Consider the following 12,599-nt stretch of genomic DNA (forward strand, 5'->3'; position numbering starts at 1 on the left):
GAAACCATGTCTACCCCATATATTTCAGCCACAGGACCACCTTTGTGCCAGCACACTGGCATGAAAATGATGGTAACTGAGAAGTCAACCCTGAAACATACCCGCAAAAGACTGTGCCTGAAGTGAACCTTTTTGGCTAAACTGAACTAAATCTACAACTGAAGCCTGGGACATAAATGGAGCAGTGTGTTTTTATTCAGCACCTTTGTTAATGCAGCAGTATCCTGCTTTACAACCACAGGTACATGACGGCCATACAGCAATTTATTTTACTCGCAGCCCAACCATCACCGTCTGTACACAAAACACATTTACAATAAAATCACTATGGATTTCATTAAGAGAAAGCCTACTCGAATTTCATTTCTTTGGACCTAATCTATAATTAGTGTGGACAGACAGGTGCAAACCCTTCTCCTCTACAGATGGCTACTGGAAATGGTGCAAAATAGCTCCTTCTGTTTAAACAACACACAGATAACCTGCTCTGCTCTTATCACTTACAATTACCTCCATTATACTGAACTAATGTTTACTTTAATAAAACGTCCACTGTTCTCTAAACGATATTTGGAAACTTTCATATCAATGGCAGGGAAAAAAAAAAAATGAAGATGGAAGTCAATGTCTCTCAGATGAAATTATTTTGAAGGGAAATAAAAAGCCTTTTGAAGGGCAGGATATTTTGACTTCGATCTTACATCTGCTGATCGTTTTTCTTTATCCACAAAACCACACAGTATACTACTTCCTGATGCATTTATGCTACCATATATTAAGCTAATCAGGTTTATAGTAAACAAGAAGAAAATAACCGCAATTTTAAAGCAGTTCTTTGAAAAGTAACATTTACTGAAGGGAAACTAGACCTTTTACAGTAAAACTTCAGTTTTTAAACTAACTTTCTTTAGATCTTTAATGTGAAAGTAGGTGAAGAAAATGAAATCTGGAAGCCAATATTTTAAGAATTTACTCTCGGTCCTTATGCTAAATTCAGTGTCAGTTTAAAATCTTATAAATATTCTAGGTTGCTATTAAAGGCTGTATGAAAAAAGCAGGCTGCTACTAACTAAACAGATCCAAGGTTTTTAATTTATTCTGATTTAAAATAATTTCTTTCAGCGGTTTTTCAGCCAGACCATGAGAAATAACCTCTTCACAACACCAAGTTCACGTTTCATTTCAGTTGATAAGGCTTCTTGATCCCCGCATGACAACTTAAGTTGCTACAGAACAAAGACCAGGGTCTCCCCCTCAGCCTAACAAATCTGAAGCTCCCGCAACAGCGACATACTAATATCCTTATTCAATTAGCTAAAGATTTAACAGTAATGGACTGTGGCAAGTGGATTTCAAAGATGGAAATGACAATTGCAAGCCCATTCTCCCATCACCCCCAATGCAAATACCGCAGACGCCTGTTTCACCCCAAGTGCCTGCAATGAGGGGCTCACAGGCTGCACAGTACCTCAATGGAGCGAGCTTCGCATTCAACGCCTGTCGGCTGAAGTTCATTTCAGAGAAGTGAGAAACAGGATTTGACAGGGAAGAACGTTCTGAGCTGACTAGCCACTGGCCAGCACTCCAGGTGGAGCTGTTTTTCTCCCCTTTATTCTACAAACAATACTTCTGGCACTGAACTCCATGTGCGCGCAGGCATACATAGTGTTAAGTGTATACAGATGAGATGCCGTGTGATGTTTTACTGGTCCATTATTTAGGCAAGAAACGAGTTAACGTTAAGGTGGTCAGAAATGGTAGAAGGCAATGTTTTACTTGAAAAGATTTTGGAAACTATTTAAAAGCTCAAAGCCTTTGAAGGAAAACAACTCGTGCAGCAGTTGCCAGGAAGCAGTGACCTAACGCTGCTGTCTGCATTCCATTACAAACAGAATGGTTCTTGTCTCCTCCGGCCCGCTCCCACCGGCCCCACCGGCCCCACGACAGCTCGCTGTGTCCCACCACCTCCCTCACACCCAGCCTGGCTTCAGCTCAGCATCAGCAAACTTTGGGGTGCTGGGTCTTGGTGGGGACTGGGCTTTCCTTCACACTGTTGCATGATGTGAGTTTTCCGTGATGGAAAGGAAAAGTGATGCAGGAACTGAAGGTAGCAATTCTACCCCCAGGTTCAGATCTTGTAAAAGTAACCTTCAGAAAGTTGTCAGTTACCAAACACAGCGCTACTTCTTCACTGAAAGCTTTGACAGGGAGCCTGCAGCTCGTCTCACAACTAATGAAGCCTTTGCCAACTTTGTGTTTCCATATACTGAACCGTTAGGAACATGCCATGCTTAGATCTTTTTCCTAGTATTATTTCTATTGATGGGGAGCCCCAGAAACATGCCTCGTGCTAAAACCAGACCATATAAACAAGACGGAAACTTTCCTAGCATTCAGCCAGGCTGAAGGAAGTTCCCTGCTCGTATTGGATTTCCTAAGGAAATCAGCCCAGAATAAACGGCATGAGGTTTTCAGACTTCCCATGGAAAGGTCAAGCATCAGCTTTAACAGCCATCAGAAATCAGTTTCAGTCCTCTTACCACCCAGCTTCACCCAAACTGCTCGGAGAAAAGCAGAGCAGAAGACCTGCACAACAGAACTCACATCTAAAAGCATCTCTCCCATCTTGCCTCAAACTGCACTTAACAAAGTTACTCATTTAAACTTCCCATTGCATCCGTCAGGATGCAGAAACAGAGGAAATGTGAGGCTATGAGGGTATAATTAAATAAATTACAATCACCCTTAGCCCGAACATATTGTGTTTACAAATACAATAATTATGTTTCTAGCTACATGTCAAAAGAAAATATTTTCTGAGTCCTTCAAAAAGCATGCGAGTACTGCTTGAAGGAGAAAATAAGTCAAAACAGATTAGCAGACCAAAAACGGGTAGGGAGAAAAAAAAAATAAATCCTGCTTTGGTCAGCAAGTCAGACCACCATCAGGGGATAAATCAATTTGCAGCAGCTGCGGACAGCCATTTAAGTCTGGGGCCTGAACAGATTAATTAGGGGAAGCGATGTTAAAAGTTAAAGGGGTCAGAGTTACATTAAGCATACGTATATTCGCTGGAGCAGCCCCTCGGCTCTTACATACCGAGACTCAGAAGGCATCCTTCAGTTACACGAGGGTATGCCCACAGCCAGGCGTTTGGCACTCGCTGTACACCCACAGCTGTGCATGCGGGCTGCTTTTAGGGGGTATATCCCTCTCTCTTCTCCCCAGCTCTAACACCCTACGCCCGTCACCGGCGTCCTGGTTTGTCTGCGGAACCGCGCGGCTTCCTACCACAAGATCAAGCGATCTCCAGCCCTGCTGCACCGGGTAGTACCAAACTCGGGCAGCTCCTTAAGGCAGGATCGCTACCTGGGGCTCAGCGGATCGCAGCCCGCACCGCAGCGATGAACAAGCCGGGGATGCAGCCCGCACCCAGCAGTCTCCAAGATCCGGCTCCTCTCGACTTAGAAGCCCGCAGCCGCTCTTGGACCGATGGCTGAGCGGGAGACCGGGCGGCTATAGGGACGGTGGGGCCGCATGCCTTCGCCCTCCCGCACCCCGGGGACCGGCCCCAAAGCTCCGCTGCGGGCGATCCCACAGTTGCTTTCAGTTTCTCTCTAACGTTTCGGGGAGCAGAGGGCAGTGACAACACTGATTATTTCTGGACACAGAATTTAACAGAATTCACGTGCTGGGGGTGCCCCAACGAGGCCCGCGAGTGCTTTCCTCCCCCGTGTCCGATTTTCGCCCCGTCTCCCAACTTTGGCACTAACAAAAGGACTCGAAGTAGCCCAAAGTGCAACGCTCGTTTGCACGGGCGGGCGTGTGGTGTTCATCCCTCAGCCCCCCGTATGGAACCGATCCCTCCTGCTCAGCTCGGCGAGGTGACACGATCACATCCTACTGCAGTTTGGGAAACGCACTCCCTAACGCTGCCCTCTCGTTTCAGGAAGCGAGATACGAAACCTCGATGCAATGGAAGACGATGTGCACAGCCTGAAATATTTCTCGCAAAATAGCCTGAAGTGGTGTTGCCTGTGCTACATAATCCGACGATTGTAACGGAACAACAACAAAATCCCACCAGAAATATTTCAGGCACTCCGTTTCACATTGGCTAGGTCTGGGATCTGGCAAGAGGGCAGGAAAAAAAAAAAAAAAAAAAAGGGAGATAAAAACCCCAAACAACAAAACTAGTCCTAAATGGAGACGGAAACCCTAAGCTAGGAGCTTCGGAGGGCTGCTTTCTACACAAATTGAGTGCTGCGGGTCCTGGGCTTTTGAGAGATCCGGGGCCGAGCCGGTGAGCGGGGACAGCGGTGGAGGAGCTGCATGCACCCGGGCACGGCCGCAGCCCCGGGTTAGTTCCAGCCGCGGAGCCCCAGCGGGAAGGAGAGGGGGAAAGAAAGAGGGGCCCGCACCCCCGCGCCGCGGCCCCGCGCCCGTACTCACACTGCAGAGGACCGGAGATTCCCACCATTCGCCACGGGCTGCGAGCTGCAAATAAAAGTTCCCGTCCTGCTCGGGGGAGCGCCGGCAGCCCAGGCTGCTGGAGGGGCGCGGGGGTGGGAGCGGGGAGAGCAGCGCGGCGCGGCTTCCCTTCCCAGTCCAGATGATCCACGTCCACAAAAGTCAAAACGAGCTGAGGAGAAACTCCAGCTGCTCCTTTCCCCCCTCCTCCTCTCTCTCTCTCTCTTTTTTTTTTTTTTTTTTAAAGGAGGATCAGCTCGAGAGAGCCTCCCGGTTCCAAGGGAAAGGACGAGAAGCAAAAATAAAGTCTCCAAGCCGAGATAGCGAACGCCCAGCTCCTTCTCCTCGCCGCAGCCAGACGTGATGCGGAGCGCAGGGAGCGGCCGCTGTCAGTGGCGGGGGCTGTGCCTGTCCCCGTGCAGCCGACGCATCGCCGGGCCGAGCCGCGCTGCGCTGTGCCGCGTCGCTCCGCGCTCCGTTCCGCCGCTCTCCTCTCCGCTCCGCGCCCCGCTCCGCCCGGCTCCCCGCTAGCAGACACCTCGCGAGGCAGGCAGCATACTGCCGGCAGCCGGCCCGGCCCCGCTACCCAGGTGCAGGGGGGGAGGGCTTAAAGCAGTGGGAGGTGATAGAGGTAGGAGACATCTGTGTCGTGAGGGGGTTAGTGGGGGTCAAGTAGATGTTAACAATAGGCGAGCGCGGTCCCTCTCGGGCAGCCCGCCTGCTCTTTCTTTCCCTCGCTCGCTTTTACCGGGTGGACATCTAACTTGCTCCCTAATGATGCCTCCCCGGCTTTAAGAGTCCAGACTGCCCTGCAGTAACCCAAGACAAACACTTTCCCTGGCCATCTGGAGAGCTCCTGGCTGCTCTGCCTGTGTCTCATCACTGTGTGAAGAGACAGCAGTGCTAGAAATCAAGCCACTCTCAGATCTACTCTCTAATCCCCTTCTGTTAGCTGATTTCCAGTCAGACTGTTTGCTTTCGCATTAGATAATAGCCTTAGAGAAAACAATTATCATTTTCTTTTTCCCTTTGTATTTTGCTCTTTATAAAGTACAGTATTGAGGAAGGCCTCCCTCTCTTTTTTTTTTTCTTTTTTTCCCCCTTTTTTTAAAGAAATGTACGTCTTTCGTGGTTTGCAGAACCCAGATGCAATTTCACACTTTCCTGGAAGGGGATTCTGGATTCTTCCAAAAGCAGAAACACGATTGCGACTGCAGTGGAAATTAATTACGAACAGCTACAATTAATAGGAGTGTGCCACCATTTGCTCCGCACTTCATTCCCTAATCGTTTCAGGAGGCATCCATACATTTTCCGATTCATCAGTCATTCCCTTCCACGTTTCTCAGAGAATGTCATTGTCAGTGATGCAACCTACAGTGAAGCGGTGCTTCTGCTGTCATGTTGACGCTACACAAAGAAGGCACCTCCATGAAAAAAAAAAAAAAAAAAAAAAAAAAAAAATCGACTTCGTAGAGTGAGGAAAAAACTGTGTTTTTGTTGCGTTTCAGGCTAGTGATTGGAGCTCTCAGAACTGTCTGGGCATTTAGCGTAGGGCTTTTTTTTTTTTTTTTTTTTTAATGGCAAATGTTAACTAAAAGCGCTGGTGTGTGTAGCAGAAACTTCTCATCAGCCGGCATTGTTTATCCCTGTATGCACACTCACACACACGCTATGGGCCTGCTCTTGCAAACTTGCAAGTGCCTGATTTTAAGCACTAAAATAGGTGTACTGAATGTAAAGGCGCTTTACATGTGCTCACAACAGGCGCATACGCGTTCCTGGAAAGGACGTTTATGAGCATCATTTATCCGCTGCTGTGCCAGGCTTTGAAAATGAAGTTGTTTTTGAAAATACGTTTAAAGTATGCTTTAGGATCCGGTTAAATGTATCTCTCCTACAGATATTTAGATACACAGGGCTTTAATGAGCAGATTGGCATAGCAAAATAAGAGGTCAAGTTTACCTTGAAGTGAATTCAGCTCAACGGAGCAATTACATCAGGACATGTTTTGTTCTACAGTGATTTCAATTTACACAACTGGTGGGAAGCCACAAGCCGGGCATTGATTTCTAATTTAAAAGCTATCTGCTTTACAGAGGTCCATTTTGAGGCCAAAATTATTGGCTGATTTTTAAAAAGCTTTTTAAAAATAATCTAAAAATAGCAAATTTCCAATATTTCCTTTGTCTGCTGCAGACAGAGACTTTGGTTGAGTCTGAAAATCTGTGTGGCACGATAGTTTCATCCATGTTGTTGAATGGAAAGCTGAAAAGTGAGCAGGAATTGTCGAAGGACACAGAGCATGTTGTGCTGACGTGTTGAGGACCGAAAGCCAAGTCTGAAATCTCAGCTTAAAACAACAGCAACAAAAAAACCTCACCAGAGCAGTTACCTCTGGCTTGTACCTTTAGTTTGAGAGATCAGGTATTATCTTACGAAAGAGGGAAGGAGCATCATTTAGAAACTATGGGAAGCTATTAGCCATTAAACATCCACTTACAAACTGAATCAAGTTAACATCTCCCATTTTCTGTAAAGAGAATAGTACAGAAGTCACCTTTCAGAATGCCTGCCCTGCCTCACAGAGCAATAGATGCAGACCCTCACGCAGTGACTGAGCTCCCCCATCACGCAGAGAGAATACATTGACATGATTCCTAAGTCATAAAAGATCGTAACTACCAAATATTGTCATTATATTCCCTAGCTGATGAGTGAAGCCTGGCTTATTGCACGCCTCTCTTACCCACACCTTTTTCTTCTCTCTATTTATTTCCTGGAGAAAGCAGGTATGTTTTAGTGCAAAAGGAAAAATAAACATGTTCTTTGAAACATGAATTTATGTTTCAGGAAGAAAAAAAACGCAGGCTCACAGCAGACCTCACAAATACTTGGTAACTTTACACCCCGCAGATTTTTCCTGCAGACTGTAGCTGCCATGTCTGATTTGACATGTGAAGGATTTACACCGTGTATCGCTGTGTGATATGGTGTGAGAGGAAGGCTGGTGGAAGCGGAGTTGCACATGGGAGTCAGAAATATCCTGCAATGCTGTCCAAAACTGACTGTATTTTGATTGTACATAGACAGATCAAATGTTCTGAGCTGAAACGTGGCTTGCTTTTTGCTGCAAATAATTATATTATGGGCACTCATCCATACTGACATTCTTGGAACAGAATTTCTGTATCAACTCACCTCAGTGCCATTTAAAAATAGACACATGTATGTCCCTCCTAATCATCATTGCCTCGCAGCTCCAGGTGTCAGACTCTGTTGCATGTCTGCATCCGGAATCTGCTCTAACAGTTCTCTGCTCAAAATTTACAGACTTGAAGCCCGCGCCTGTTTTGAGGTGATGTCTTTCCGTTGAGATGAATTCCATTACCAAAAACCTCTCTGTATGCTGCAGGAAGCATGCGGGAATCTCCCTGTTGTTTTGGGCTGGGCCAGGCCTTGGCACTGTGACTGCCACAGTGCTCATTTCACCAGCACTTATTTTCACTGAGGCACAGTAAACGTTCATATAAAACTAAACAGTTTAGCTCGATATTTGATAGCTTTAACTTATGAACTTATCCATGTTTTCCCAATTTCCCCTGTAGTTTACAAGTGTTTTTTATATGTTAGCATGGGCCGCGCTTAGTTTCCATCCCCTCCTGGTTGCACACCCTTTGCAGGTGGCACACTCCAAAGGTGGTTGCTGCACAGTGCGTGCTGGTGATACACATACTCTGCAAAATCCATCACCGCTTGGCTGAGTGCAGGCTAAATCCCACCTGTACCCTGTGCATCAGGACAAGTGCTTGATAAAGGGAGCAGAAAGTATGCTGCGGCAGGACAGATCTCCACCCTTCAGTATGCAGAGCATGTCCACTAGGTGATGTACATGCTGCAAGAGCTGGCACATCACCTGCTTGCCATCTCCCTTCTCGCTATTGTTTACCCTCTGCTTTTGGTTCGGATGAAAATGTGTTAAGTTCCTTCCAAATGGAAAGAAAGAGGCTATCTACCTTCAGGATGTTACAGGCTTCACTGATGTACATTTTGACATCTCCTTGTCTGATGTGATAAGTTTTAGCCCTGCTTCATGTATATTTATTTGGGGAATGCCTTAATTAAATTCTGTGCTAAGGGCACTTCTTGCATTCCTCTTTGCCTTCCTTTGGCATTGTCAGGACTCCAAAAAACCCTTTGCTGTTGCAGCATCCTGATGCGCTTTGCACATGTATACATGTGCTGTGACAGAAAAAGGAGAGCTGGGTTATTTGGGGAAAGTTCATGTAGACAGAAAGTACCTATTGATGGTCATTTGCTGGAATGCCAGCTTTGTCATAGCTGTCAGTCATTTTCAGTGAAATATGGCTTCTTATTGAAAACACAAATCTTTTCAGAAGGACGGTTCAGTTAAATATAGCAACATCCACCAAAAAGAGATAAGAAAAGTGTTTTGAAAACTTTTGTTTTCTCAGAAGCAAAAAGCTTGCCTTGCCCTAATCTGCTGTGTATGATTTATTTATACAAATAAATATGTTAAATATTTATTACATTAATATTTAATATTAAATGTATTTTAAGATAAAAAATATTTATTTTTAGTGCTGAGATTTGTTTTGTTTTTCTCTTTACTGGAACCAAAAGGAACAATCCAGGCTCAGAGCTTCTTCTCCAACAAACCCAAAACCCACCAAACTGGAAAGAATAAATTTGGTTTCCACTCATGTTAAAGAGCAGGAAATGTCTTGCTGCTGGGGTTCCAGGAAGCAATAAGAGCTGCATGAAGTGCCTGCCTGGCACAAGTCTCCTGGCCTTGCTGCTGCGGCTGCCCCATGCATGCCCCCTGACTTCTCACCTGCTGGGCCGCCACCTGGCAATAAACAGTCACCTCCTGTTAGCAGCCAGGAGTAAAACAAGCAGCCACAAAGCTGTTTACCTAAACACCAGAGAAGTCCCCCAAAGCAGATCTGCAGGCAGGACTGTTTGTCCCTGGGGCAGAGTGGGGAGCTCCAATGGCCAACGTGGTCTAAAGTAGTGAACCCAAGATGTGTGAACTTGCACAGGTTTCCCCTTTTATGCATACGCAACCCCTCTCTGCTACGTCCTGTAAATAGTTCAGTGGCATTTGATGTGTGAAAGGGGGAACGACATGGCTCTCTTATCTTTTCCACTGACATGTTGACAGTGTGTTATTCCACTTACACATGAGCTCAGTTGGGAGTGTAGCTGTGTTTCCCTGCTGGCTGCAGCTGACCATACGCTGGCAGTACTGGAGACAGGACCTGGCTCACGCAGGTCTCATGACATGAGGTGAAGTCCTCTTTTGGGACAGCAGATCTCTATGTCTCTGGCTGTAAATAAAACCAAAGTGGTCGAGCCGGGAACTCTATTAATATCGTGGCCTCTGCATGATGTAACTGAAACCACTCTCCCACAACTGTTGTTGATATTTGCATCAAACCAAATTATACAAATGCATGTTTTAAAACCTACATCTGGAAAACAAAAAATTCAAACTATCCTGGAAAGCAATTTTTATTATAGTGGTTTCTTCAAAATCCATCTGTCTCTTTAACCTGGAAGAATCCTTCACAGAAATAAATAAACACTCTAGGAGTAGCTTAGAGACTTTGGCATTCTAGTTTACTTTACATTGTGTTTACAATGATGTACATGGGTACATATCTTGACTGTATTCCTACAATCAAGCTTAGACTTTCCCTTGCCTTTGTATCATCCTTATGTGATTACTTTATAACTCACAAGATAATAATTTAAAAATCAAGATTTAAACAGGGTGCAGTATGTGCCACTTAGGATGCAAAACATTTATTAACATGAAGTAGGAATTGTATTAAAATAAAGTAACGAGTATCCTGACAAAACAAAATCATGCTTCAAAGTTTCAGGCTGCTGCGGAAAAAAACCTCATCTAGATAATTGAGTCTGGTACTGCTTTGCTTGTTGGACTCTATTTAAAGCCTGGTTTATTTTTAGAAAGAAACCAATGAAATCTAGTTTGCTCAGGAATAGTTATTTGCAGATCAATAGCAAGTTAATATGTTGTCTCGTATGCACATCATCATGGGGAAGACGCTTTGATACATCAGTCACTTATTACTTCTGGTCTCAGACAAATAGGAAAAGTAGCAATACTGAAAAAAATGATGCCTTACAGAAGACAGAAGATCTTTCTTTTTAAAAAAACTTTAAACAATTGAAGTTGAGAGGATGCTGGAAGTAAAGCATAACATATAAACTGGCATATAAGGCAATGCACAGTTTGAAATCACTCTTTATTGGACAAAAAGGAACAGTACAAGACTTTCAAAGCTGCACATGACAATACAACAAGTTACCTTTTAAAAGGAAAGTAACAAAAATATGGCTGTAAATGAAGCAGCTTACAGAAGCCCATGTTGTATGGTTAAAAAAATGAAGAGCTAAATTCAGCCACCTTTAGTTGAACAGGGTAGCAACCAGTTCTGGTGTGTTTTCCAACAGGTTCATTGGAACTTTCCTTGAAGTAAGGTGCTATTGCATGTGTCAAAATCTCACACGAAGTGCCATAATAATTTATTGCCCGTTTCCAGAAACAACCTGATTCTGTCTTCCTGAAATGACTGACGTGTTTGGCCATTTATTTCTTAGGAAAGGATCAGAACTAGAACTCTCACAGACCTTACTGCTAAAAATACTTTCCCATTCAAATCACATATTTTTAGCTGAAATGTCTTTCTCGCTTACACAATTATTTGCTTTTTAACCACGGACAAAAAGTAAACATAATAATAATACATTTGGTAGTTACATCCTATATCCCAGAAACCAGCTAAGTCAAATTTAGAAGGCCTTTTAAAAAAATCCTGAAGAAACAATCTTCAGTCTACATGATAAAAATGTGTAATTTAATTTTTTATTGTTTCAGCTAAATATGATAACTTTTTAATATTGAATAGCACACCGTGAGAAGGCAGATACCTTTGTGGTTGCTTACAGAAGTGTGATCATTCTTTTGCCAGTGAATATTCTTCCAAAGTTTGAGTTAACAAGCAATATATCTGATGTTGCTTTTTCTATTTCTCTTCTTAACTGAATAGTTTTTGCCCTGAAACTTCCCACTCTTGCTTGCTTATTTTTTCCTATAATTTTGAGGACATAATATACATCTTCTTGTGATCTCCCTTTACTTTGCTTTATTCATAAATGGTTTTCTAGTGATACTTGCCACACATTAGCAAATTGCGAATTTTGGTGAATCGGACTTCAGTGACTCCTAGATGAAGTCAGTCTTTCAGGTTCCTGGGACGTTTGTGAAATTGAGTCCTTCAAATTTCCAGCTTAAAAGCTGGAGATTTCTGTTTACTAAGTTTAGCATTCTTGAACAAGTGTATCTCCTTATTTGGATCATTTTCACCCACTTAGTATTTCAAAGTTTAGTAGAAGCCAAAGAAAAAAAAAAGCTGATAGGAGCCCAATACTCTTTCCCATTTATCTGTATCAGAACAAGATTTTCTAATTTAAACTCCCATAAGCTTAAATTGTGCTCACTTTGGGCTCATTCTCAAAGAGGAAAATTTGAGGATTCCTAGATTTAGCATCTCTTTTTCTGACATTTTTTAGACAGATTTTCATCTAAATCTGGATATGGTTTTTGGATCTGATGAGCCCTAAGCAGCAGAGTTAGGTTGCTGCTGGGCTAATGTTGGGGTTTCCCCAGGGCTGAACCAAAATAACTTGCTCTCCTTGCTGCTCTCATGGCAAGTTATAAACATCTGTCCAAGTTTCTGAGCAATGAAGGCTGGAAGTGTTGGAGGCTGTTCCACATCACAAAAGCCATCAATTAGGCCTCACAGGCATTGTATATCTGCTGGAGTATCAAGCTTGAGTATATATATATATACTTGCTTTTCTATGTTCTATTGATTTGTGAAATAAGTATGAAGCAGGGTAGCCCTACATCTTAAAAAAAATAGGAAGGAAAAGAAGGAAACAAAGGAGGGAAGGAAGGGAGGGAAGGAGGAAGGAAGGAAGGAAGGAGGGAAGGAGGGAAGGAGGGAAGGAGGGAAGGAGGGAAGGAGGGAAGGAAGGAAGGAAGGAAGGAAGGAAGGAAGGAAGGAAGGAAGGA

General features: G+C 43.9%; 1 protein-coding gene across 3 annotated transcripts in view; it reads right to left on the minus strand.

Annotated features, from left to right (window-relative positions):
• Positions 1 to 4,890, minus strand: part of RUNX1T1 (RUNX1 partner transcriptional co-repressor 1) — a 107,145-nt gene extending 102,255 nt beyond the window's left edge. Inside the window, exon 1 of one of the 3 annotated variants that reach the window (XM_042868811.1) lies at positions 4,453 to 4,890. Coding sequence is in view for 1 of the 3 variants with exons in the window: in XM_042868813.1 (XP_042724747.1) it covers positions 4,453 to 4,480 (28 nt within the window). In the remaining 2 variants the exon portion in view is untranslated. Of the gene's footprint in view, positions 1 to 1,468; positions 1,642 to 4,452 lie in introns of those variants that run through there. The other 2 variants (XM_042868813.1, XM_042868815.1) reach the window with 2 other exon arrangements.
• Positions 4,891 to 12,599: the final 7,709 nt, after the last annotated feature.

Source organism: Lagopus leucura, unplaced genomic scaffold (genome assembly GCF_019238085.1).
Source record: "Lagopus leucura isolate 7727_CA_CO unplaced genomic scaffold, USGS_WTPT01 Super-Scaffold_100002, whole genome shotgun sequence".
NCBI lineage: Eukaryota > Metazoa > Chordata > Aves > Galliformes > Phasianidae > Lagopus > Lagopus leucura.